Below are 23971 nucleotides of genomic sequence, written 5' to 3'. Positions count from 1 at the left end.
TGCCGCATCATACAACATATAATAAATATAACATATCAAATTATAAACAATTAAAACACATAAATGCAGTAAGTGCAACAAATAATAAATATAACATATCAAATTATAAAACATTTTAAACATATAAATGCAATAAAACATATTAAAAATAGTTTTAACAGAGCAGATGTTCCTTCAGGGGAAGAATGAGATGCCAAACCGGGTGGCAGGGTTCACTCAAGAGAGGGCTCAGGTGAATCAAGGGCCATGGCTGGAAGAAACAAATGTTGGTATTGCTGTGCTGACCCAAGGATGCTGAAATGGAGACCAGTCAAGACAGAGTCCAGCAGCACCAAGCTGTTCCCAGAAGCTGAGTGAGTCCCTAGAACAGTGGTTCTCAACCTGGGGTCCCCAGATGTTTTTGGCCTACAACTCCCAGAAATCCCAGCCAGTTTACCAGCTGTTAGGATTTCTGGGAGTTGAAGGCCAAAAACATCTGGGGACCCCAGGTTGAGAGCCACTGCCCTAGAAGCTGAGCCAGAGGCAGCAAGGGATATAAATGCTGCCCCTTCCCTCAAAGCCCCTGGTGATGGTACCGTCACTTCTTGCTTAGGCCTGAGGCCCTGCAGGCATGGTTCTTTTTATGCCCCAGCCTCTGGGGCAAGCGGGTTCTGCATTCATTCTCAGGAGAGGTTCATATGTATAAATGCTACATTATTCGAATCTAGCAGAAGTACCAAGCTTCACAAGTGTTAGAAACCCTTTATTTTCTGCACTTCCTCACTGTTTTATCCATCTTTATTCCCTCCACTCATTTTCTTTCTTATTGAACTTTCCCTTAAGCCTGCTGGATGAGAATTCAGTCCTTCCTCTGTTTACTTCCTCCTCTCCAAACTGTTATCCATTTTAAGCTAATGAAATAACCTTGTAATAGAACATAGTTTTCACATATGGAAAACACTTTCTTAATTAAAAAAAATGCCTTCCACAATGTCTTTTATATTGTTACAGGTTTTTACAACCAAAGATTCTCTTCAGCCATCTGAAGAGAAAGTAGGTGCTTTCACGAAGATGATAGAAGCAATGGGCTTCACCGGACCACTAAAATATAACAAATGGGTAAATGTTTCATTTTCATAGACTTGCTCCATTTCATCTACTTTGACAAAGGAGAGATCACCAAAATAAACTAGCCCCAATCCTTGTTTACAGGAGTTACTTGAATGTCTGTATAACACAATCATATGCATGTCTGTGCAGAAATCCCATTGAATTTACTCAGACTAACCACCAGATCATTGTGTGTAGGATCATGGCCATCGTTAATTTAGAAGCAGAATTACTGAAAGCTTGTGTATGTGAAACATTAGCCCTTTGAAAGCACTGTAAGATCAACAAATTTGTTATGGCATAAACTCTGGAATGCAGTCGGTTGTGATTAAGTAGTCAACTTTTTGGCTAAATTACTAAACACACTTACCAGGAACTAGAATTTTGAATTGTGCCTGGCAGCCAGTGGAGCTGTTTCAACAGAGGGATTGTACGCTTCCAGTGGCCAGCCCCAGTTAGCAACGTGGCTGCTGCTCTTTGGACCAACAGAAGATTCTGAGCACTTTTCAAAGGCAGCCCATGTAGAGCACATTACACTTGTCCAAACGGGATATAACCAAGGCATGTACCAATGTGGCCTGATTACTAGAACGTTAAAAGATGCTGTTGTTCATGATCTTCATAAACTCAGTTTAGTTTTGGTAAACCAATATTTGCTAAAATTAAATGTCTGTAGGAGCACAGTATGTTGGTCAAAACAGGATATTATTAGCAAACCTATTTTAAACTGAATATTCAGTCATCGGTATGTTTCAAGTAAGCTAAAGTTTTGGTGGGAAGAGATGGATCACATTTAAATAACGATCAGCAGAAAACACAGTCCTGAACATTTCAGAAGTATGAAAACGGTTTGCACAGTAATCTTTATAAATTATTTGAGATAGCAACATGATTTTATTATTTGTTCATTGATAGCCACTAAATAAATATTATACATAATGTTGGTGTGATTGATGAAAATGGGGCTGTTATAACATGTTGTAAACTGTTATAACTGTTTTTCCTTTTCAGAAAATTAAAATAGCAGCACTGCGTATGTACACATGTTGTGTGGAAAAAACAGACTATGAAGAATTTTTTAACAGTAAGTTTTCCATCGTTTTTGTCATATTGCTTCCTTTTATATCTCTTCGTCAGGTTATGGCTGAAGTAAAACAGGCCACAGTTTTGTGAGTTTCATAATCCGATATTGCTCAGTTTTTTCTAATCAGTTATTTACTCTTAGGAGGACATTTGTTTCACATTGACTGTGAAACAAAGCAAGCAACATGACCTTTATTTTGCCCATTGAAAAAAGAAAGGGGTTACTGAATATATATACATTTCTGACTTGGAAAGACATCAAATGCTGGACTTTAGAGCCATGTCATAATAAAGCAGTTTGCATAATTGTCCAAAACAAGTTTCACTTAGGGATTGAGTCTTCAGTTTCTGTGTATGGGATTGTAGCCTTTAAAATACTATTTCCACTTGTAGCCATATTCAAGTTTATATGTTGGTCCATTGGTGAAAATCCAAATAGCAAAAGCAGCATAATATAATGTTAACTTTGTTTTCATTTGTTTTAAGGCGATGAATTGTGATTTCATTCTGACGACTTGGCCTTATGTAATTATATGACTATTTTAATGTGTTAGTGTATCATGGGATGAGATGTTTTAAACTACTGTTTATGAATCTTTTGTTGTGAACCGGACTGAGTCCCTCTGCGGAGGTCGAGAAGACGGGTATATAAAAGTTCTGAATAAATAATAAATAATAAATTAAGGTAGTGTTTATTGTATTCACTTTTAGATCATTGGATGGTATTTGTTCTGGTTGCTCCTCTTGATTTTAATCTTGTAAACTCGTGAAATTGCTTATATTTCTGCCTAAGAGAGGGTTGTAGAGTTACACCAGTGTTCTGTTTAGTCAAATGGGTCAGAACCACGCTTGCCAAATCTCCCCAATGCACTATTGAGCTTCTTTGCTGTTATTAAGTTAGCCTAATGTGATTCAAAAGTTAATCTATAATTGGCTGCTTCAAACATTCCTCAGTTCCCATGGAGGAATTTTTCTAGCAACAGTGATAGATGATACCATTGTAGTCCATAGTGGGTTTGTTTCTTAACATGGCAACTTGGAAACATGTGGTCCTTCCCCTAAGACCCTTGTGTTGTATACCTTGCAAGCACCGAATTTGAGAAAAGAAGACTGGGTGGGGGTGAAGTCATTGGACCACAGCTAATTAATGTACTTATTTTTAAACAATCTATTAAAATAATCAAGTAATTGAAATGGTTATAATTCATTTTTAAAGGATTTCAGATGCCTGACACATTGAACTCTTGGTTTTTAGTATCACAGCTTCATGTCTGGTAAGTAAAACTCTAGAAAATTATATTTTCTACATTTTGCAGCTTCCATACTGGCTGAAAGAGAAGGCTGTCGCTTCTGGTAACAAAAATATCAAACTTCACCACGCTAACTCCTGAGCAACTTTTAGAAACAAAGGTCAAAGAAGTGTAATATTTATAGTAGTTCTAAAGTGTAGTAGTGGGGAGGATATGGCTTGTGAGTATCTTTGAAAGCTTCATTCAGTTTGAATGGAAAGGTCTCTTATTTAGCTGTTTTAGGAAAAACTCACATCTACGTAAAAAGTGGTTTAAGTTGTGATAATGTATGGTGATTTTACTTGCTGGTTGTCAGAAGCCTTTAACAAATTGCACCATTGACATTTACATTTGCACCTCTAAAATGTACCTACAGATTAAGTGAACTCCAGTTTGGTTACATGTAGAATATTTAACACCTCAGAAAGTAAGCTTTCCCTTCTTGTGTTAAATAAGTAGCCAAGAAAAATAATTAGATGAAAAATTGATTTTGCCTAGAGTTTTGATTTGAAAAGGTCAAAGTGGTGTAACAGTGGTGTAGAAGGAAGGAAATTATTTTTCCTAATTGCCCAGCCCTCTGGAAGCCAATGACAGTAGATTTTTTGTACAAATATAGCAACTGAGAAGATCAAAAGGTGTTAGTGAACAAAAATTAACAACTTGACCTAGCATACATTTATGCTATAATCTTCTTTCTCCCATTCTTAATTACTGCAGAGTTCTAAAATATATTATCTCTATTTTATTGATGTGTGATGTTAGTTTACAACAGATATTAGTTCGGCAAAACATTTGAAACGTGTATATATTTGGTGTGCTGCATTTAATAAAATTCCTTTTTTAGAATTTGTAATCATAGAAGAAGTTCTGGAGGGGCTATTTCTGAAAAATCCAGAATGCCTCAATAATTTTAGACAAGCTTTACCAACCAGCAGAGCAAAAACACTGGTACTTTGTTGATTCTTTCTCTATTCTTAGATAAAAATGAGCCACTGTAGCACAAAAACCTAATTTGTCTGCAGCCAAACCTGAAATTATCAAATGCTGGAAGATGCTAGCAAATCTCAATATTAGAGAATAGGGTAATTGCATCTGGACTGTTGCTTGATATGAATAGCTCATGTAAACTAAGAATGACAGAGGGGCTGAATAAAAATGATGTTTTGTGGAGACATGATTTTTTTTGTTTCTTAAACTGCACAATGGCCAAGGTGCATGCAGAGGGGCACCTACAGAATGTAGTCAGTTTTGGCCAGAACTAGACTAGCTACCTAAAACCATCTTAAGGGACCACAACTACTATTGGTGACATATCAATGTATTTCTTTGAGTAGGGATGTTTATTTAATTTACAAAAAATAAAAGTAATTGTCAGGCCGATGCTGTGGCCTATAAAAAACTTAACTAAACTGTCTTTTCTATTGAATCCATCATAACTTTAGATCCATTGATTCTTACTGTTGCTTCTTGTTTTACCTTTTCGTGTTGTAATTTATGTTAAATCAATGGAATCTTTCTACTCTAACATGAGCCTAGTATCTAAATGCCTCTTCAATAAATGTACAACATGAAGGAAAAAAGGACTAGCTGTGCAGTGCAGCTTCCTTTCCTGGGTCAGACCTAAGAGCACATGCTCACTAATTTCATACATACAAACTTGGATAAGACTGATTTTCTAGTGTCATCTTAATTAGGATCCAGGCCCAGTTTTGAATCTGTCTGGATCACCTTGCATGATGATCTTTTGTCAGGTGGTCTTATTGCTATTTGATCTCTCTGCATTATTATTGATCTTAGTATCTTTCTATGGGAGCTGTCTGTATTGGAGGTCACTGAGTTTCAGTGGGTTCTGCTACTATATGGATGGCTGTTTCTAGAGAGTAGTACTTAGGATGGTGCTTAGGCATTCATCCCCATGAGGCATCCAGTATGGTGTTCCACAGGAATTGATTCTACCCTCCATACCGTTTGACATCTGTCTCAGATCTGGGCAAAGTACATCCCTAAAGTCCCATAAGATGCACCTAGTTCCCCCCAGACCACCTCAAAAATATATTAAAAAATAATTATATTGTTAAAGTGAGGATTTGGGGATGCATTTCTACTAGTATACTAATGAACCCTTCATTCATTTCATCTCAAGCCAATGTGATGGTAGGTGTGCTCAACCAATATTTCCTCTAGCTAAGTTAGCCAGGGCTTAGCCACAAGATAGGCTAAGGTTCTACTTTGTGCTGAATTACTGCCATGTGTTGTACTTTAGATTGCCTAAATGTTATTTAGAAATTGGCTGGTGCGGATATCTTTGGCCAGGCTGTTGAATGGTACTAAGTGATGTGAATACATGGGCTCCACTTCTGATTGCAAGTTAATTTCAGGTCAAGGCGCAAAATGCTGATTTAAGCCTATAAGCCATCAGATGACAGGAAGCCAGTACTGTAAGGTCCACATCCTCCTCATGAATCAACTCAGTACCTGAGATCAGAAACAGAGGCAGTTCTTTCAGTGCTTTCTCCAAGAGAAACTCGAGATATGATATTCCCCTTTTTTGTGTTACACCTGTGTTCATGAAATGCTCCACTCAGTGATGTTTGGCTGGTATCCAGTATCAGGCAAAGATGTATTTATTTTGCCAGGCATTTGGATATTAATTATGGCCTGACTGTTTTGGACTGTGTTTGTGGTATTCATTCTGTGTTGAAGAGGTGAGGAAGTTTTGTAGGTGAACACGTCTAGTATTGTTTTATAGATAGTATTTTGTATAATGTATTATTTATAATCCTGGTTTATATCTTGTTTGTTATTTAATTACAAAGTTCTGTGTTCTTCTATATATGCATTTCAAATTAATTTGTGACAGTTTATTGAGATAGAAAGTTACAGCAACAGTAAAGTAATTTAAAAGTAGACACTTTTGAAAGCATGTTAATCTCTATGGTATTGATCCTTCCCTATGATGAATGATTGTTTTTTATTTGGGTTTGCTGCTATTCAGTTAGCAGAATTGCTAACAAATAGAACCCAAGTCCAATAGTTAGTCCCAACTAAAATTAGACATGTTGACTTAAGGCCCTTCCACACAGCCATATAACCCAGAATATCAAGACAATAACCCACAATATCTGCTTTGAACTTGGTTATGTGAGTCCATACTGCCATATATCCCAGATCAAAGTGGATAATGTGGGATTTTATTTAGCTGTGTGGAAGGGGCCTCAGTAAACCTGATATAAGTATTGACTTGCAAAGCTCTCATTGACTCTGTGGATTTACCCTTGTTCATCCAAACAATTGGATTTATGCCTGGCTATCAACTGAAATCAGTTATTCTGAGCTACATGCATTTGCAGCCAAGGTTGTACTTTTGTCTAAGACTGAAGATACTACCTTCATTGTTATTAAAGGGGTTTGGGTGAATAGTTCAGATTGTAGTGAATGCAGTACAACCCCATAGTTCATAAAGTCATTGCAGTTTCTATAGAATTAATATATTAGCTATGAAGAATGTGTAAGCATTCAATATTGGTTTCATTTAACATATAGTGATATATCAGCCAAAATTATTATAGAAAACTCAAGATACAGTATCTTTTGGGATATGATTTCAGGACCTCATTGCTTAACAGAATATGTGATGCTTAAGTCCCATTGTATGCAATAACGTAGTAAAATGGTATCATTTTTATAAACTGGTGAACAGTTCAAAGAAATGCCAGATAAAGCCTGAGGATCTATGAAATAGCAAAAGGCTACAGCAGGGTTTGGCTACAATGAGCATGCCCTGCTGTAATCTTTTCCTATTTGGTGTGCTTCAGAATCAAGGTTTGCTTTTGGCATTTTTCTCTTGAATATTTTCAAGACATAGTTGGTTGAATCCATAGATGGAGAAGTCATGAATGCAATTTTATAGAGACTGATCCTAGAAACCTTGGGTATTTTGGTTTTTTTTTAAATACTTTCTGTGCCATGATAGTCTCAAAAGAAAAGAAAGACATTTAATAAAATGAACATAGTTTACCCTTTATATGTATTATTATCCATCTTGGTTAAGAGTGTATGACAGCAGAGAAACTAAAGCATCACTGCAAAAAAAAATTAAACAAGTAAATATCACGTCTACAAGTCTTAAACATAAGTATAACGGTTGTAACCTGTTTTGAAGACATGGGTGGGTACAGCGTAGCAAAGCATGTTTATTTCTTCTCACTTCCTGGATAGAGGTTTATCTGAGAACCTCCTGTAAGTTTTGAATTTAATCATGGAAGACAGGGAAGATTGTAAAGGTGTAATAAGGGGAGTAATGGTTCACCAGAAGGAGGCTTAAACACTAGATCAAATAGGAATGTTAATTATGATGGGCAAGATGCATACACCTTGCAGTTCTTAATTTAGAAAAGATCTATATGTATAGCAAAACTAATGAAATAGAAGTAAGCTCCTCTGGCAAAGTTTCTAAAATATAACTTTAAAATAATGCCTTTGCCCTCAAATTTTCTAAGTAATCAAAGATAGCTTGGCAGCTGAATAATTGAATATTAAAACATGGCCTTATAGTTAAACAATAAAAGATTTTGCAGCTGTGTTGATCTAGCTAGAAAATCTAAGAAAACCTGTCATTTTAACCTCCACTGGCAGTTGTTGTAAACGAAGTACTGTTTTTAAAAAAATAAGCTCCAGATTCCATGATCTCACTCAGGGTGCTGCTAAATTACTCTGTGACAGCACTATACATCCAAACACACAGTGTCTTTTCAAGAATTGGTCTAAGTACAAACTGAAAAAGATTGGTTCTTACTCCATCAGTGATGGCTTATAATCCTTTGTGTCATTTTGGATCATTTTTAAAATTATTAATGCAAGCTCCTATGACCACTCTACACTTGACAAAAGTTAGACAAGCATAAAGCAAACAGAAAGCCACTTTCCATTGATAGAAACTGTTTTTTCGGAAAGCTGTACTGGCGGAAAACAATGTGACATTTGTGGTTTCTGCCCCCTTGATTCATTATATGTTTTTTATGCCATATATGTGTTTAGAAAAGAGAGCACAATAAGAAGTAATATTAGCAGTCTTAATTTTTATTCAGTCAAGAATTAAATCTTGATTGAGCAGTTGCAAGTGTAACTCTTCTCAACATTGTTTTGTTGCTGCAGACTGATATGTGTAAATCCGTCTTTTCCCAAAGTTCCTAGCCTACTTGGAAAGAAGTTTACAATATTTGAAACTGACAGAACAGCCAAGTAGAATAAATACCTGTTCCATTTATACTGTATATGCAGCAGAGTCATCCACAACCTGGTTATCTTGTCACTGCCCATTTGCTTAATTATATATATTTTTTGAACTGCTATCACATGCCTAGGTTCCTCCAAATAACCCATTCTTAAGCTGCCTCTACATTTTTCTTTTTCCAGTGATCAGCGTACGGTAGTCCTGTAGCTGTGATTCTTTTAAGTCAGCCAAAAGGTTTAGTGAATTCACACTTCACTTGGGTGTGGGTTCCCTTTAACTCCACCTATGTTTTGATAGACAAGAAAGTGCTGTTAGCTTCCAGTTAATTTCTATTCTGCTGCTATTTCAAGTAATCCATTATTAGTGATGCAATTCCAAGCTAAAGCAAATTGTGAGCTTCATGTGTCATAATCAGCCACAACCTGCTCTATAACTATGGCACGTAAAAGCTGTATCATCTTTATCTCACTTGGTAGTTATCCAAGTTTATGATCTTACAGTCATGATTTCCAGAATTCTAAATGTTTCCCTAATTTTTTGTAGGATGTGTTTAGTACGAATGAAGCAAGAGGGCCGAGCAGGAAAATACATGTGCCGCTATATAGTTCACTCCATGTGGGAGGATGTTGAGCAGCGTGGGAAGGTCATGGGGGTGAGTAGTCTCTGTCTAATACAAGTTTATGTGTCCATTTGTTATTTCACTGTTTTATTGCGTTTTAAAACTCCAGTGGTCAATGTTGCATCAAAGAGTTTACTGTTTAACATACTCAGAACAGTAACAGAGAGTGAACAGATTGTATGCCCATTGGTTTGTTCCCATACACTAATAGAGATAATTATTTATATGTATTTATCTTATCTTAAGCTGAAAAAACTGCAATTATTAATATGTATTAATATTCATGTTTTCTCAGTCATAGTAGGTTACTGTTAAACAAAAAGGCTGTTTCTTTAAAAAAGTACAAAGTAAACCCAGGTTTTGACCAAATGGTTTTGTTTTTTTTTTGCTAACTTTGATTAGTTCTGTGGTCTGTGAACCAGTTCCTTGCAAATGTCCATATTTCATAGACTAAATTGCACTTCGATCGTTTGCTTACCCCGGTTGTAAAATGTAGCTGGAGGGCTGTAAGTGTCCCTTTACGCTGTTTTTGCAGCTCCTTTGGGATGGGCAAGTCACAATTTAAAATATATGCATAAATCAAAACTCAAGATTTCAGGCTACTTCTGGATTTTTTATTTCTGAAATTTGAACAGTCTTTGCAGCCCTTGGAGATCCCTGTTTAAAAAAAAGAGAGCTCTAGCTGTCTGCCCTAATTTACTGGGAAGGGATAAGGGTTGTAGAAAAGTGCCAATCTTCTTGGATACTTATAACTTTGAGAATATCTGAGAATTAAGAGATATCTAACAACTCCTCAGGTGGCCTTAAGAAAAGCATATGATACTACTGAAACAACCCCTTTCATATTATAAGAAAAGTACGCAGCCTATGATAACACCTAATTATAGTACAACTACGGATTTGATTTTGGATTGTGTGATTTTAAATTGTGTTGTTTAACGGGTGGGTTTTAACATAAATGTTATTGTATGATCTTTGTATGATCTTTATGTTTGAACTTTGGTTATGTTCAAATGTCATTCTATGTTTTATGTTTAATATGGTTAGAGCTTTAATTTATAGTTATATGATAATGTCTAGTTATATGTCTTGTTTATCATATGTATGTACGGCATTGAATTTTGCCATTATTATGTTGGAAACCACTTTGAGTCCCCTCAGGAGGGGAAAAGGGGTATATAAATGCAGCAAATAAAATAAAAATAAATAGTAAGCACAGTCTGAGCGTGAAGATCATGTACTTAGAATTATGTATAAGCATATGTATATGTATGAACTTAGTCTCTGAAGACCTTGATAAAAAAAATGCATTTTGGCTTGATCCTGGTAAGAATGATATTAATGTCAGTCAATCTCTAAGGCAGTGGTTCCCAGCCTGTGGTCTGTGGACCACTAGTGGTCCACAAGAACGGAAATATGGTCCGCGGCCTCACCATTACTACACCGTTGGCTTGAAACTATGCGGCAATGAGAGTGACTAGTTTTCTCAAAACCCTTTTACAGTGCCGAGGCAATGAGGATATTAGGAGGGGAGAGACTTACCACCTACGAAATATTACTACTACCACATCAGCTCTAAATGATTAAATATGGTTTTCTGTGGGTGAGCAGATGGCAACTACTGGACGGCATATGTTCTATATCAGAAACTAGAGCTGATGTGGCTTATCCAATGCAGTTTTCTGAATCAGCACCCCAAATAACCAAACTGAATCTAAAGTTGACCAAAAACTGATTCGTAACCCTTTTGGTACTAATGTTGGAGAGTGGTCCCTGGTCAAGTAGTCCCTGGTCAAAAAAAGGTTGAGAACCTCTGCTCTAAGGGAAGTACATTGCACAGTTGCAGCGCCATACTTGTGAAGGCGCTCCTCCGTGCATTCATATTACCCGCCTGGGTGGAATGCAGAGGAGGACCCCTCTTGGCCTCGATTCTTGGGCAGGTATAATATATATACAAAGAGGTGCTCCTTCAGGTATAAAGCAAATTATATAATCTGAGCATACATGTTGTCCTTGTTGAGGGAAAGTTTTCCCAGGTATTAGAAATTCAGTATTGTGTAAATGTTGATAAGTCTGCAGTTCACTGTTCATCTTCTGATTCTGCTGTTGTTTTCACATAACATAACAAAACAATACTATTAATGAATCCATTAGCAAAACAAAATGTGTCAAATTTTCAGTTTCTTCCAAAATAGCCAACATTTTCTTGTGAAAAAGTAGAAGCAAGCATATGACTATTATATGTGCCTACTTCCATACATCTCCAACAGTTACACATTAACGTATTTAACCTTTGTGGAGCCGGGCACTGTCTACTTTATAAGGTTACCAAATCCTTTTCATATTGTTAAAAGATGCATTATTTTGAGAATAATTTTCCCATTAAGCCCTGTTATTAAAAGCTGCTCCATTTCCTTTCATAGCTTCTACCAGGTACTTATTACTCCCATTGGATCATTGCCAAGAAGTAGCTTCTCAAATTCCTTATTTATTTCATACCTTTATATCCCATCAGTTCTTCAGTAACAGGACTCAGGGGTGTAGTTGTGGCTACTCCTTTCTCTCCTATCCATCATTCACTATGGTGATGCCTGGTGGCGCAATGGGTTATACCCTTGTGCTGACAGGACTGCCAACTGAAAGGTCGGTGGTTTAAATCTGGGGAGCGAGGTGAGCTCCCATCTGTCAGCTCCAGCTTCTCATGCGGGGACATTCGAGAAACCTCCCACAAGAATGGTAAAACAGCATGCTGCTCCCAAAGTAGAAGAATATCTTCTAGCAGTTCTAATTTTACTTGGGATATATCAATTTTGAGTTTAGGAGCTTATGATTTAGTAATCATGGACAGTAAGGTTGTTAGTGTCAATGACAGATACTGGGAAATATTTGTATCAAGGAAGCACTCTTTCGATACAAGCTTTATTTAGAGTTTATTAAAAGGCTGAAAATGAATTAGTCTACCATTGAAAGGTAACTTTGATGAATAAAATGAAATTGAGATAATATTTTTGAGGAAGTAAGTAAAATCATACAGGCAATGAAGAAAATTAAAGTTAAAATGAACTTTTTGAACTGGTAGCTTTGTTTCATGCTAGAATGTGCCATCTGGTATTACATACAGGCGTAAAGACATCATGACTTGAACTAATAGAATCCACTATTTTTCACTTCAAACGTATGCTTATCCCAGTTTTAAATAGCATATTAATTCATAGATTAGCTTTAAAATTGTTACAGTTTGAATCTCAGCTGCAAAGTTTTGGGACCCTTTAACCTGGGCTCCTTCAGCACTCCCGATTGTTGGCAGAAGTGGGAACCAAAACTTGACACAGCTGTAAAAACATAAAGAAAGCCTTTGGCCTCAGCAATTCTACTGGTGCAGGCAGATTTCATATATAAATTTTACTCTGCTGCCCCTAGAACTAATGAAGTCAGTTTCTTTCGGTGGTTATGCAGCCAGGTGTGTCCAGTTTTGTGGCTAACCAGTGTTCTTTACCTAATTTTTCCACTTGTGACTTTTCTACCCAAACTTAAAAACAAACATGAACATTGGCTAGATGCAGTGATTCCGCTTGTTAGTAGAAACACAAGGCTTGATAAAGATCCCCTTTTGATCTTGTCCAGCCCTTGTCTCTGCCTTCCATCTAGTAGACATGAGTTGCCTAAACTACCAGCTTTTGTGAACGAGAGCCGGGGATGGAACCCAGAAAAACAATGTGTGCCTTTATTCTGTAAAGGCTTAAATTAAAACAGTTGCTCATTGAAAATTATCATGTGAGTCATCTAATCCCTCTTAAAATATATGAATAACAAGAATAATTATGTTTTAGTTGCTAGATCTGCAACTGGGACCATGGTAAATAGAGACACCACATCGAAGCTGATCAGTTTATCATTTGTATTCAGCCCACTTCATTGAAAAAATCAGCAATCTCAAGCTAAATACAAATGATAAACTGATCAGCTTCGATGTGGTGTCTCTATTTACCATGGTCCCAGTTGCAGACACCATGGCACTCATCAACCAGAGGTTCCCAGAAGACATCACGGCGCTGTTTCACCATTGCCTCACCACCAGCTATTTTCAGTGGGACAATGAATTCTACGAACAGAAAGATGGAGTAGCTATGGGGAGCCCTCTCAGCCCAGTCATAGCTAACTTCTGCATGGAACAATTTGAAAAACAAGCTCTTGAAACAGCAACCAAAAAGCCCACTATATGGTTCAGATATGTGGATGACACTTTCACCATTTGGAGCCATGGAGAAGAAGAACTCAACAGGTTCCTGGAACATCTTAACAGCATCCACCCTAACATCCAGTTCACTATGGAAATAGAAAAGGAAGGAAGACTGCCTTTTCTAGATGTCCTAGTCATCCGCAAACCAGATCAACAATTGGGTCACACCGTCTACAGAAAACCCACACACACAGATAGATATCTACATAAAAACTCCAACCATCACCCAAGTCAAAAAAGAAGCACCATCAAAGCCTTGGCAGACCGTGCAAAAAGAATCTGTGAACCCCACCTCCTCCAAGATGAACTGAACCACCTCAACTGGGCTCTACAGGCCAATGGATACTCCACCTCAGACATCAGAAGAGCTGCAAGACCAAGAACAAGCCACAAGAATAAAGATGAAGATCCACCCAGAGGAAAAGTGTCCCTGCCATACATCAAGGGAACCACTGACCGCATAGGGAAGCTGATGAGGAAACACAACATACAAACAATCTACAAACCCACCAAGAAAATTCAACAAATGCTACGTTCAGCAAAGGACAAGAGGGATCCTCTCACCTCTGCAGGAGTCTACCGTGTACCATGCAGCTGTGGACAAGTCTACATAGGGACCACCAAACGCAGCGCCCAGACACGCATCAAGGAACATGAAAGGCACTGCAGACTACTCCAACCAGAGAAATCAGCCATAGCAGAGCACCTGATGAACCAACCTGGACACAGCATTCTATTTGAGAACACAAAAATGCTGGACCACTCTCACAACCACCATGTCAGGCTACACAGAGAAGCCATTGAAATCCACAAACATGTGGACAATTTCAACAGAAAGGAAGAAACCATGAAAATTAACAAAATTTGGCTACCAGTTTTAAAAAATTCTAAAATTAAAACAACAGAGAGAAAAACAGGCAGGGACATCTAATCACCTTTCATTAAGAGTTTGCTCCAGGCACAGTCAGCCCATTGTATGCTAATCAAGGTGGTCAATTGAAAAGATTCACACCTAGCCCATCTTACAGTAGCCTTTTGTCTCACCCTGGTCTTTCCACAGATATATAAACCCCCTTTTTCCCAGCTCCAGACCTCACCCTCTGAGGATGCCTGCCATAGATGCAGGCGAAACGTCAGGAGAAATGCCTCTAGAACATGGCCATATAGCCCAAAAAAACCCACAAGAACTGGATAAATACGGTGTTTTCTCACTTATCACTGGTGTTACATTCCAGGACCACCTGCGAAAAGTGAATATCTGTGAAGTAGGGACGTTATATTTATTTTAATATTTATACATTATTTTAGTAATTATACACTATTTTAAGTCTTTATAAACCCTCCTCACACACTTATACACTCCATAACTCTCCTTGTTCATGTAATCTTGGGCTCCAGCTTTATCCGCAGTGGCAACCTCTCCATACAAACAAATGTTCTTAAGCCCATATTGAAAAACCATGAAACAGCGAGTCCACAAAAAAAGGAACTGCGAAGTTGTGAAGAAGCACTGTATAACATTTCAAATTATAAAACAGTTAAAACATATAAATGCAATAAAACAGATTAAAAACATAGTTTTCCAATCACCCTGCCCCCACAGGCCAAACATGAGCCTGCTAGTAAAAGTGGTCTTATGCATTTTTACCATGGGGTAAGGCGATGTAAAGTGTGAGTGTAGAAGGCAACAGGGTTAGGATACAGGTGCCACAATTTTAAAACACAAGATCTTAAAGTGCAGGAGTGCTGAGGTTTAAATTGCGAAGTAAAGTATTTGATATCAATACTCAATGTCCAGTTTAGAGTGGAATTCACCGACCAGGCACAATGATGAAGCCTAATTAGAACTTGAGTGGACAATAGTCAAAAGAACTCTGGGATGATATCTAAGACCAGATGGAGAGGGCCCTCAGGAGCAGCCCAGCGGGCTTAGGCCAAGAAGGGATGGGCGCTGGTGGCACGGGAAGCAGCAAAGGCAGCGGACGGGAAATGGAAAAGACCCCGGAACAGCTGAGATAGCCACATGCCAGCAACACTACATGTACTGGAGCACATCCGCTGGCCTCGTGGTCTCCTTGTGGGTAAGCCCAGGGCTGAGCACGGCAACAAAGCCAGATGGCAAATACTCAGGCCCCAGAGTCTCTCCTGCAGCTTTGACACAATTTAGAATATTAAACTATGATATGAAGTTGGTTTAATACTGTGGCTTACTGGCAACACAGTTTCACTCTTCAGTGTTCTGGAAAACTTGAAAACCTGTAACTTTTTAACCTTTGATTTGGTCTAATCATTATTTTTTCTTTTGTTCCTCCCCTCACCCCAAGTATAGTTCATTAGAAACTATACTATAAGTATCCCCAAATGATCATAGATGCTCTGCTGATGTAAAAGTTAAGTAGGATTTGGGGAGTCTTCTGGGACTCCTTTGTTTTTAGCCGCCCCTTTATTTGACTTGCTCTATATTCTGGTTTGGTGCCCCATGACACTAAATCCCTTTTTTGTTAATATAACTACATGTTCTTTGACCATTAGCTCCTTTTAAATAATTTCCACATTGCTCCTAAACTCTCTTTGAGATTTCTGATTTGAAAGGAACTTTGGAGTTTGCATACAACAACAGAATAGAAAGTGGTGGGAAACATGCAGTTCTACAACCTGCTCCCAGTTCTTCAGCTCCATTTTATTTTGTCTGTTTGTGTCCTATCCTCTTCTCTCTTGACAATTTTGACTTTCTATGTAGAAATTGAAATGCTATAGAAAAGCTTAAGATAAGATTTATGGCGAATAAACATCCTTTTAACAAAAGTCTTGCTCTCCAGTTGGAGGGACACTTTAATCCCGTAACGCATAAGACTTGTTTGTTCAGTGTAAACTCCTGATTTGTAGCTGAGCATGTTTTAAAAGCTGTACAAGATGATTGGAGCAGGAAGGGGCCATCCAGACCAACATGCCAACCACATTTTAATTTATCTTAATCCCACCTTCCTGCTTTCCCACCAGACCACTCAAGCCCCTCCTTTTCCAGAAACACATCTAAGTGTCTCTTGAATTCATTTATTGGCTCTGCACTTTAGAGTACAATGAATTCTTTGTTATATTTTAACAGGAGTTATTTATACACAGTAGCCCTTATTCTGTGTTCAGTTTCTCTAGTGTGGTTCGGCTGAAGTTTACCAGGGTTACACCAGTGAAGCTAAAAAGAGAATCTGGCTTGGTATTCTCCAACTAATTGAAATAAAAGTCACACTCCCCTCTCCCCCTTCCATGTCCCCAGTACAGTTAGTCTTGGCTTAAAATAACAGTAGCTGTAGCACTCAAGATCAATACAGGATTCATTGTATTTTCCTCTATTTCATAGGTGTTACACTTTCAGTTTGGATATCATCTGACAACAGACAGCATTTCTTAATAGCAAGAAAGGGAACCACTATGTTTAGAATTGATAACTCAGGACAAAGTGTGCAGTGCATTTAGTTCAGAACTGCATAACTGACAGCTGTCTGCTAGGTTCTGATTTTTGGTGGGAGAATTATGTAGTGTTCCCTTTTTACCGTAGAGGGAGGCTGCATCAGTGCATATAAACAATTGCAAAGCGGGCACTTTAAATATAGTTTTGTGGAATTGACTCATTGTGCTATATTGAAAGTATAGATGTGGAGACATTTCACTACAGACCCAAAGGTAAAGCAAGGAAAGGGCTAGGTTGCGCAGAGTTGACCAGTGTGTTCCTCCAGAAGTTGTTGGGCGGCAGCTCCTATGATCTCTCACCTTTGACAACTCTTCCTAGAGTTGATAGGATTTGCATATGAAAGGTGTCAATTATGGAGGGCCTGGACTTCTTACTCTCTATGCTCTCTTTCTGTGCAGCCATCTCCACTTCCGATAGCACCATGCATGCAGCCCAGCGAGAGAGAGAGAGAGAAGTTCAGGTTCTCCATCAGGAGAGGAGGTGGTGAAGAGTGAGAGGATGCTCTGTGTGTCAGGAGCAATAGAGAGCTCAAGCCTCACGCTCCTGGCACACAGGGATTCCTCTTGGTCCTTGCTGCTTCCAGAAAGACAACACCACTGCTCCAATCCTCTCTCTTTGTGACAAACCCAGCAACAATGAGGCAACAGCAATGACCAGGCCAGTAGCAACAACCTGGAATGCAGAAGCCCCATGCACCCAAGCACTGGCAGCATGAGAGGTGTGGAGGTTGAGGATATGGTGGCAGCAGTTATTGCAGGGGCACAAAGGCTTTCTGGCCATGACACCAGGCTTCCCTCCTGATCCTCTTTATTTAAAACAACAAACAAATCTGTAATTCTAGGAAGCCAGTAATTCTAAGACACATCCCTTTTGTTGAACTTAATTTTTCTGGAGAGAAAATACATTGTAGAATCAGTGAAATACCATAGTATCATCATGATCATTTATATGCAGCTTTTACTCTTTCCACTGTCAGCCCAGCTTCTGCCAACCTAGCAGTTCGAAAACATGCAAATGTGAGTAGATCAATAGGTACCGCTCCGGCGGGAAGGTAACGGCCACATGACCTTGGAGTTGTCTATGGACAACACCGGCTCTTCGGCGTAGAAATGGAGATGAGCACCACACCCCAGAGTCGGACACGTCTGGGCTTAATGTCAGGGGAAAACCTTTACCTTTACCCACCTTTTCTCTTAACATGGACTCTAAGCAGTGAACAGTACTGAAAAAATGAACAGCTCATTCACGCTTTTCATCCAATATGTAGCAATCAAAAGAGAAGCAGCTACAATTCCATTTGCTTCTTCATATAGTTTGAATAGAGCAAAGGGACAATAGGGAAAAAGTTTTGTTCTCTATCTTTCCTAGTATGTACTGTACAATGGGAATGTCAGAGACAGAAATGTCTTTTAATATTGGATGTGGTATGGAGCTATTTCTGTTTTCTAAATATTGGAATAGAATGCCTTTGTTTTCAGCATTTTTGACAGCAAAAGTACATTTAGAAACCCCAGACTTACCTCATGATGACTTTTGGATGTAATTGCTGTGGGAATGGCAATTCATAAATACATGCAAGAGATAGAAAGACTAGAAAAGGGGGAAAGTATATCATATAGAGAGCCCAGATTTTAAACATATTTCTTATAGTTCTAGCCTTCTCACTTGCTCTTCTGCTTCTCCTTCTGCTTGTGGTCAGAGCTATAATGTTCAGCAGTAAAGCCAGTCTTGTTGAATCAGTAAGTCAGTATGTGGGGGTGAAAGTGGTTTGTATAGTTTTCTTGGAATAGTCTCCACCCAAAGCCACATATTTGTCTAAAATAGACATTGATTCCATGCTGTAAAAGGTCATTTCCAAGTGGCTGGAAGATGCAATGGTGTAAGAAGTGGTGGTGGCTAGTTCATTGGGTACCATGAAAAGGCTTTTCATCAGTAATATGCCTTGGAAAGGCCAAATGGAATTTACATCATACACAAATTTTGGAGAACTGTAACTGCCTCAGAAATATAGTCAAATATGAAGAAGTGTATTCATATTCTTCATACTATGTTTGATCAATCTGGGTACTGTTCATGTAGCATCAGGCGTCTACGGTATCGTGATTGAATCTTTTTATTTCTTAAACTTTGTCTGGTTCTCATTATTTTGTATGCAATGATTCCATCCCATTATCCTTTCTTCCCTTTGAAGTATTTGAAAACATGATACTTTCTTAAATCCTTACTTTTAAAAATATTTTGACCTGATCCTCATCAATCAGATTATCCTTCCTTGCATCAAAACCTCTTTCAAGCTTATAACACTTATTTTGAGCAGAGCCACTCCATCTACTCTGCCTCTTATTGTTTGGAAGGTGCTACTGGTTTTGAAAGAAGACTTTGGCCATCATCAAGGTTGGACATTTTTCTACCCCACTCTACCTAAAAATCCTTTGGCAGGAGCTAAAGACCACTTGGTTACAAGGGGCATTCATTGAAGATTTCTCCAGACCCACTTCCTGTGGATTGAGGGCAATTAAATTTGGCACAGTTATTAATCCTCTGCATAGGTGCCACCTAGGGACACACACTTCCCCCATCTTTTTAAGCAATTGTAAACACCTCGCTTGTAGAAGTCAACAGGTTACTTGTGACTTTGGAAATCAGAGTCTCATCATCTGAGAAAATAACTTCATTATTGGAAAGAGGTGGAAATCCGATGGTGCGAGGTCAGGTGAATAAGGGGGATGCGGTAGAATTTCAAAGCTACAGGAGCATGCTTCCATTTGGGCAGCATGTGAATTGTGAACTGTTGCATTGTCTTGCAGAAGGTGGACACCTTTGGTGAGAATGCCACGTCTCTTGATTTTGATGGCTTCCTGCAATTTCCGCAGTTGTGAAGCATAGTATGCTCCAATAATAACTGTACCCTTTGCTAGGAAATTCATCAATACTACTCCGTCTTGGTTCCAAAATAGTATGAGCATGATCTTGCCTGCCAAGAGTTGGGCACTTGCCTTCTTTGGAGGTGGTGAGCCTTGATGCTTCCATTGTATTGACTTGACTTTAGTCTCAGAATCATAGTGACGGACTCAGCTTTCATCCTGTGTGTTCAGTCTGTTGAAATAGTCCTCCTGGTTTCCATGGCACATAGTCAATAGAGCCTGAGACCCAAGGGACCCAGGGAGCAGATAGATACTTTATACATGCAAAGATGGTCTTGGATGATTTTTTCCATGGACCTTACACTAATCTTGACATGGTTCTGTGGTAATTTTCCAAAATGGCAACCTCTACTTGCTGGATGATGTATTCATCAATAGCAGAGTGGGGTTGCCCTGGAATTGGAGCTGTTTCCACCAAAGTCCGACCACATTGGAATTGACAATGCCAGTTCTTGACTACATCATATGATGGGGAATTATTTATTTATTTACTTACTATATTTATCACCATAAATCTCTTTGTTCTCATTGAATGTCTCCTTTGGTGTGCAGCCTTTAAAGTAAAGGAACTTGATGACTACTCTGTATTGCACTGGGTCCATTATCAAACTTCACACCACTTCAGCACCTGTAAAATCAAGACTGTTACCAGTTCAGAGTTGTAAATTGGCAGGTAACCTAAAGATATATCATTATACATGTGTAGTTTCAGTGTCCTGTGATAAAGAGAAGTGGGTCAGGGGGAATCTTTAATGAACTCTCCTTGTTCATAGATATCTGGAGGCTAACAGGTGCCACAGGCACAGACCTTGAGCATGAATTGATCATGATCTGGAGCCCATATCATTGTAAGAGCCACACTAATGGATTTGTCAACCGGCCTTTTCTGGGACTCAAATTGGTCCTCCGAACAGCCTGCTCTTTCAGTGGTCAATGCGTGTTTCTCTCCCTTTCTTATTTAAGTGATAAACTATTTCCCTTTGTTAAGGTATAGTATTTACATTGACGCATGGATAAGTTGACCCAGGTTTTAGGGGTTGATTTTTTAACTAAAACTTCTAGACTTAGACATGACTATATAGAGTAGATAATTCTCTCTCTCAAAATAAATTGTCCTTAATTGTGGCTAGATTCTGCTGTTAATGTGCAAATTAAGGTGCATCCAAAAATACTGCAAATTAAATGGTTTTTAAATTTTAACACTGGCAATCTACCTCTTGTGCTTCTTAGTTGAGATAAATGTTGCTTCAAATGAAGACAACACCCCCCCCCCCAATATTAGAAAGAAAAATATTTGTCTGTCTCCAGAAGTCATCAGATGAAAATGTCACCATAAAGTGTCTATTGTATATATCTCCAATCATTAGTAATTAAAAAAAAACGTTTTGGAGTTTGAAAAAGCAATAAAAACATTGCATTGATGGATCATATTTTTTTTGCGACGGAGCAAATTTTGTTTACATAATAATATATAAATAAATGTTTAAAAGTAGAATTCTCTAGGATTCTGGACATCTTACTATGTAACTTTTTGTGGTTCACTTTCCTTCTTTTCCTTTTACTTGGGGGCAGAAGTAGGGCAGAGAAATAACTTTTATTCACTTCAGAAAGGTTACAGTAATAAAGAGACTCTTGTTAACATCAGAGAGCATGGCAGCCAGGAGTTTTCACAGTCTGGCATTGTTTGTTTTACCAGCAATTTGGAACCTTCTGCACTCTTAAAATATTGGCAAGAAAATATTTAACTGTTAACTGTTTTGTGGCAAGCTTGAGCTGGGAAGAAGGAACATTTGAGGAAGCAAAGATTTATTCATTCTAGAAATATCTCTGTTTATAAGAGGGGGGAAAGGTACAAACTCAGGCAGCGTATATGTCAGAATTTTACGTACATCTGAAGTCTGAAATGCCTACAGTTATAAATACAAAGTTGAAATAAAAGAAACACAGTAGCAGGTGTGGACAGAACTGATAATGTGAATGGAAACTGAATAGAAATGAGATAGTGTTATAATGATGATAATGATGATGATCATATATTTATTTCTTACCCATCCCTCTTCATGGATCAGGACAGGGAACAACAACAGATCAAAATACACTCAAATCACATCACTAAACACATATCGCAATAGTTGGAATACATATGTTTAAAATAATATATGGCAAAATATGAATACATATTGCAATAATTAGTTCAAAATTCATAATTTAAAAATCATCTGGTTATTCCTGCCAGAAGAGACTAGTCTTTACATGTATCCTTCTGCTTTCAGAAGTCAAATGCAAATTTTGCTATGAGAACTGTTTGGACATGATGCTAAACAATGGTCTTTCACTACAGGGATGAGTTGTATTAGACCTCAGGCATGTGCAGCCAGAAAGAATAATTCAGAAGCTCTTGCTTTTATTTCTGATTAGTTGCACTTGGTGTTGCGTCTGAAACCCAAGGGATGTGTTTAAACTTACCTGTGAATTGCTTGAGACAAGCCAGCTTCATAACTTCAAGCTGACTTGTTTCAGGAAATCACAGTTAAAATTAACTGTGTTTCTTTTTGTTTTGGATATGCCCTTTAGACCGAGCTTTGTGGAAGAGAAAGGTGTAAATAAACCAATATAATATGCAGTTCGTCCAAGTTGAGAGTTGATTAGAACAAGCAACAACAAAGTGAAAACTTCAGACTTTTTGTAGATGCAGCATGAGGGGAGTGCATGAGCCCAAGGTTTGCTGTGACTTCTTCCTGTAATGATGTTCCATGATTTATTACATCTCAGTGCAACAAAACATTGTTTACAAGTACCCGTCTTGCAGTTGAATGTCATATAGCCAAGAACCTAAATACCCCAAACGCACCAGATCCTATTTGATTTTGAAAGTGAAGCAGGGTTTGCTCTAGTTTGTACTAGGATGACCATCCAGAAACTCCAATTGATGTAGACTATATTTCAGAGGAAGAAACTGGCAAACTACCTTTGAGTATTCCTTGCCTAAGAAAACCTTATGAAATAATATGAAATCACTGTAAGACAGCAAGTGACTTGAAGGCACGTATACAAGAAGAAAAACCTCAATACTTTTCTAAATGAGAGCCATTGATACTTTATGCTGAGAAACAACTTAGGTTCCAATTTAATACACTGTTACGATGGAGTTAGTGTTGCAACAGTCACTGAAGCATATTTCTGTGTGTTTTCTTCAGAAGTAAGCTTGAAAAGTCTCAATAGATACACACAAGGGCACACATGTATTCTCTCTCTCTCTCTCTCTCTCTCTCTCTCTCTCTCACACACACACACACACACACACACACTTTAAAGTTGCTTTCGGATTTTTGGATGTAAAGCTTAACCATTGGCTTTTGATTAGCTTCTAGGATCCCAGAGCCTTGGGTGTTGTCGCTTGATCCTCCTAAGGTTCCTAAACTACTTTGAACCAGAGTAGGGACTGCCATATTGATGGCCCAACATTTGTTTTTGTCAATGCCAGAGAAATCCAGTGGCTCTTAGTAGTAGCTTTATCACTGGCTAGCAAATTAAAATTCTCTAGTACCCTGGACACTTGAAACAGGCTTGTAGCCAGTGAAGTCATTGCTATTGAAAGCAAGGTGTTGAGATTTGCCAGTGTTGGGAAGACAGGATTGAGAAACAAATGCTCCTAAAGAGCCCCTCTTTTAGTTTATTTACTTATTTTAATGAGATGGTGTTTCTCTAGTATTAACCAGTTTCCTCCAGGTACGGTGAGAGCCCTCTTTAAAATGTGATGTTATCCAGGGTACTGCCTCCCTTTCCAATGCAAGAGTCATATTTTTATTTATTGCCGTGTTTGTTTAGCTTTGTTATCTCCTTATTAATCTCTTTCTTAAAGCTGCTGCTTTTTGCTTTTATACAGTGAGCTGCTCCCCTAGGGATGCAAAGTCCAGGACTTGTCCCTATAATGGCACTGTTTATTTTCTTTGCCCCCTTGCCATTGCCTGCTGTAACATTTGTAGTATGTGTTAAGTAATCCTTAAGGTAACATTTTTATTATG

The 23971-nt window shown here is 38.2% G+C and overlaps 1 protein-coding gene across 1 annotated transcript in view; it reads left to right on the top strand.

Moving 5' to 3' along the window:
* UQCC1 (ubiquinol-cytochrome c reductase complex assembly factor 1) overlaps nt 1-23971 on the top strand; it is a 39390-nt gene that overhangs the window by 8328 nt on the left and 7091 nt on the right. The window contains exons 4-7 of the mRNA XM_060772427.2: nt 991-1098; nt 2101-2173; nt 3389-3446; nt 9238-9346. Coding sequence (XP_060628410.2) covers nt 991-1098; nt 2101-2173; nt 3389-3446; nt 9238-9346 — 348 coding nt within the window. The remainder of the gene's footprint in view (nt 1-990; nt 1099-2100; nt 2174-3388; nt 3447-9237; nt 9347-23971) is intronic.

This window comes from Anolis sagrei, chromosome 4 (assembly GCF_037176765.1).
Source record: "Anolis sagrei isolate rAnoSag1 chromosome 4, rAnoSag1.mat, whole genome shotgun sequence".
In the NCBI taxonomy this organism is placed as follows: Eukaryota; Metazoa; Chordata; class Lepidosauria; order Squamata; family Dactyloidae; genus Anolis; species Anolis sagrei.
Note: the sequence above shows the minus strand (reverse complement) of the source record. Positions and strands in the feature narration are given on the sequence as shown.